The sequence below is a fragment of the Myotis brandtii genome, unplaced genomic scaffold (assembly GCF_000412655.1).
Source record: "Myotis brandtii unplaced genomic scaffold, ASM41265v1 scaffold1236, whole genome shotgun sequence".
NCBI lineage: Eukaryota > Metazoa > Chordata > Mammalia > Chiroptera > Vespertilionidae > Myotis > Myotis brandtii.
This window is the reverse complement of record NW_005354316.1, coordinates 705869-709190: the sequence shown is the minus strand read 5'-3', so window position 1 is coordinate 709190 and position 3322 is coordinate 705869. Positions and strand designations below refer to the sequence as shown.

The following is a 3322-nucleotide window of genomic DNA, read 5'->3' as shown; positions in this document are numbered from 1 at the left end:
GGCGCTGGCTGCTCTGTGCGGGGACTCAGCGGCTGGAGCAGCAGCTGCGGCTGAGGACCAGGAGTTTCCCACAATGCAGTGCTCCTGCGCATGAGGGGGCGGGGCCTCATCAGCTCAGGCTCCGCCCCCTGCCTTACTGCGGCGGGCGCCCTGACCACTGGGCGCTCTGGGCCCCACCCCGGCTCCGTTTTCCCCCCAAATATATTTTTATCGATTTCAGAGAAGGAGGGAGGGAGAGAGAAACAACAACGATGAGAGAATTATTATTGGCTGCCTCCTGCGCGCCCCACACTGGGGATCCAGCCCGCAACACGTGCCCCGGCCCATCCCACCGTGACTCATAGGTGGACGCTCAACCCCTGAGCCACACCAGCCTGGCCTGGCTCCGTTTTTAACCCCAAGAGTGGGTTAGGGTCAGGCTGGCCTTCCCGCACCCCCAACCCAGACAGCGCGGGATCGGGCCAAGTGCCGGTCAGCGAGGGGGCAGGGGCACCCAGGCCTGCAGGGGAGGCCGGTGATAAGAGGGGCTCCCCCCCCAGCCCCTAACAGAGTCTCAGAGAGGAGGCATCTACTTAGAATATTTATTTATCTTCTTACATGACAAGACACAAAAAGTCACTTCTTAAAACTCCTCAAAAGAAAAAAAATATAAATCTGTAAGCAGCAGCAGCAGCTCCCAAGGTACAACAGATGACGGGCACAACCGCGGGCGGGGGCCAGGCCTCGGCCCCAGGTAGTGTCGCTGGGAAGGGGCCTCCTCAGAGGGGGCCTGGGTGGTGGGGGACACAGCACCGGCACGTCAGGACCAATCACCAACACGATCACCCGGCAGGGGTGGCAGGGCGGGCGCCTGCCTCTGTTCACAATGGGGAGGGGTCTGGACAGCGGGCGGGTGGGGCTGCAGGGGCCCAGAGAGCAGGGTGGCCGGAGGGCAGCTCCTGGCCGTCACCCCTGCCAACAGAGCAGGCGCCCCTGGCTCCATACTGGTCACGCTTGCCCTTTCCACTGGCCAAGGTCAGACCCGGGTGCAGGTCTCAGAAGAGCAGTCCGCTGCAGGTGCAGCAAGAGGGGCTGGGCTGGAGAAACAACTTCTGGACAGGGTCAGCGGGGCACAGGTTTACACAGCACACACACACATGCACACGCACAGGCGTGCGCACACGCACACACTGCCTGGCCACGTGGGAAGGGCAGCGGCTCTCCCATATGCACACAGACCTCTCACACGCTCTGGGCCCCCAGTCTGGGGTGGGGCAGAGGGGCCCACCAGGAGGATTGTTGGGTCCCACAGCTGGGGGTGGGGTTTCCCTGGGAGTCAAGACTCAGTGTGGACCCCCCCGCCTGCCTGGGATTCCTGGCTCAATGTGGGGGGCAGGAGACCCCGATTCTCCTGTGAGGCTGGCCGAGGTGAGAGCAGCAGTGGGGAGGCTGGACCGATGGACGGACGGAGGGCTGGACAGAGCCACTTGTGCTCAGCAAGTTAATAAATAGGTTTGTGCAGCCTCCCCTTTGGGGACGAGCCCGTAGCCTGGAGCAGAAGGTCCACCCCGCCCAGCCCTCACCTGGGAGCCCCCAGCTCAGAGACCAGCTCTGTCCCGGGGGGTGCCCAGGCCAGGGTGGAGTTGGGACAGGCTGGCTCCGGGAATGTAAAGATTTCTGTGATTTCTACATAAATAACACATTGATCCCCGTGGCTGTGCAGGCAGGACCCCTCCGGTCCATGTGTGTGGACCCTGCACCCCTCCCTCTGCCCCCATCCACACGGGGGAGGGGCGCAGAGACGTTCCCCTGCTTGGTCCTGGGCGGGCCGCCCAGCCCCAGGCCCACTCTAGTCCTGCGGGTGGGGGGGGCCCAGGCTCAGGGCTGGGGGTTCTGCAGCAGCCCCAGCAGGGTCTCCCCGATGCCCAGGAAGTAGACCACCTGGGCAATGCCAAACAGTGGGGCGATGACCAGGGCGCGGCAGTAGGCCCCCTTCAGAAAGGCAGAGGGACCCTCATTCCGCAAGATCTTCCTGTGGAGAAGGGGGGGGGGCGGTCAGAGCCGGGGCCAGCCTCCCTGCACCCCACCGCCCGAGGGGCCTCACCCACCTGGCGCAGTCCAGGAACCCGGAATAGGTGTCTTCATTGACCCCGCGCTGGAGCGACTGCAGGCGCGTCTTCACCACTACAGGGAGGCCCAGGTCAGGGGGCTGCTCACCCACCCCCACCCCCACCCCCAGCCGGAGGGAGGCCCAGGGCCCCCTACTGACCATCACAAGGGTTGACAGCCACAGCGGCCGTGCTCCCAGCCACACAGCCCGCCAGGAAGGACACGTAGAAGGGGGACTTCTCCTCGGATGCGGACTGGCCCAGCTGGTTCAGGTTGGCGAAGAGGGGGAAGTAGACGATGGAGAAGGGGACGTCCCTGCAGGGGCCGGTGGTGGTGACTAGAGGTTCAGGGTGGGCGGGCCTCTCTCCTCCCTCCTCCCTCCTCCTGCCCTTCCCGCCCTTCCCACCTGAGCAGCGTGGCCCCCAGTCCTTTGTAGAGGCCGGCAATGCCACGGCTCTGGAGCAGGTCACGGGTAAGCTGGGTGGCCGTGGGCCGGGGGGCGGCGGGAGCCTCCACTGCTGGCTGAGTGCCCCCTTGTGTGGAGAGCTGGGCCTGGGCAGCCAGGATCTTCTTCTGGGCGGCTGGGGAGAAAGCGGACAGGACAGGCTGGCTCTCCCTCAAGGTGAGGGCAGGGACCGTCCGGGCCAGGCGGCTGCCCCACCCCGGGGCTGGGTGCCCTGCCCCCGGCCACACTCACCAATGCGGCCGGCGTCCTGGAGCTGGATCTTGAGCATCTCCATGGGGGTGGTCACGATGACCTGGCAGGTGCCGGCCCCACAGCCGGCCAGCATCTCCCGCAGCAGCGTCAGCTTCTGCCTGCGGGGGGGTCACGGACAGAGTTGGAGGCCCTGCTGCCCAGGCGGCCGCCCCTGCGCCTGGGTGTGAAGGGGATGAAGGGGGACGGGAGCAGTGGAGGCAGACGCAGCCCTGTGGGGGCACAGCACCCCTCAGCCTCAGACACCCCTCCAGGCCCTGCAGCGCGGGCACCGAGCCCGGCAAACAGATGGCCCCGCGGCAGGAACCGGGAAGGGAGGCAGGGCCCTTTTCGCGCAGACAGATGGAGAAGCTGGGGGTCTCAAGCGCCCCAAGGGGTTACCCTTTCAGCCCGCCCTCTGGGGACAGAGGAAAGCTGGTCAGTGCCCACAAATCCCAGCCTATGGGGGAGCAGGCCGTGGCCCAGGGCCAAGGACCATGGGGGCTGGAGCAGCAGACTCAGCGCCTGCCTCACTCCTCC

General features: G+C 66.0%; 1 protein-coding gene across 1 annotated transcript in view; it reads right to left on the bottom strand.

Annotated features, from left to right (window-relative positions):
- Nucleotides 1-567: 567 nt before the first annotated feature.
- Nucleotides 568-3322, bottom strand: part of SLC25A22 (solute carrier family 25 (mitochondrial carrier: glutamate), member 22) — a 5375-nt gene continuing 2620 nt past the window's right edge. Inside the window, exons 7-11 of the mRNA XM_014534002.1 lie at nt 2786-2904; nt 2495-2669; nt 2249-2403; nt 2088-2163; nt 568-2011 (exon numbers count right to left, since the gene is read on the bottom strand). Coding sequence (XP_014389488.1) covers nt 1858-2011; nt 2088-2163; nt 2249-2403; nt 2495-2669; nt 2786-2904 — 679 coding nt within the window. The 3' untranslated portion in view covers nt 568-1857. The remainder of the gene's footprint in view (nt 2012-2087; nt 2164-2248; nt 2404-2494; nt 2670-2785; nt 2905-3322) is intronic.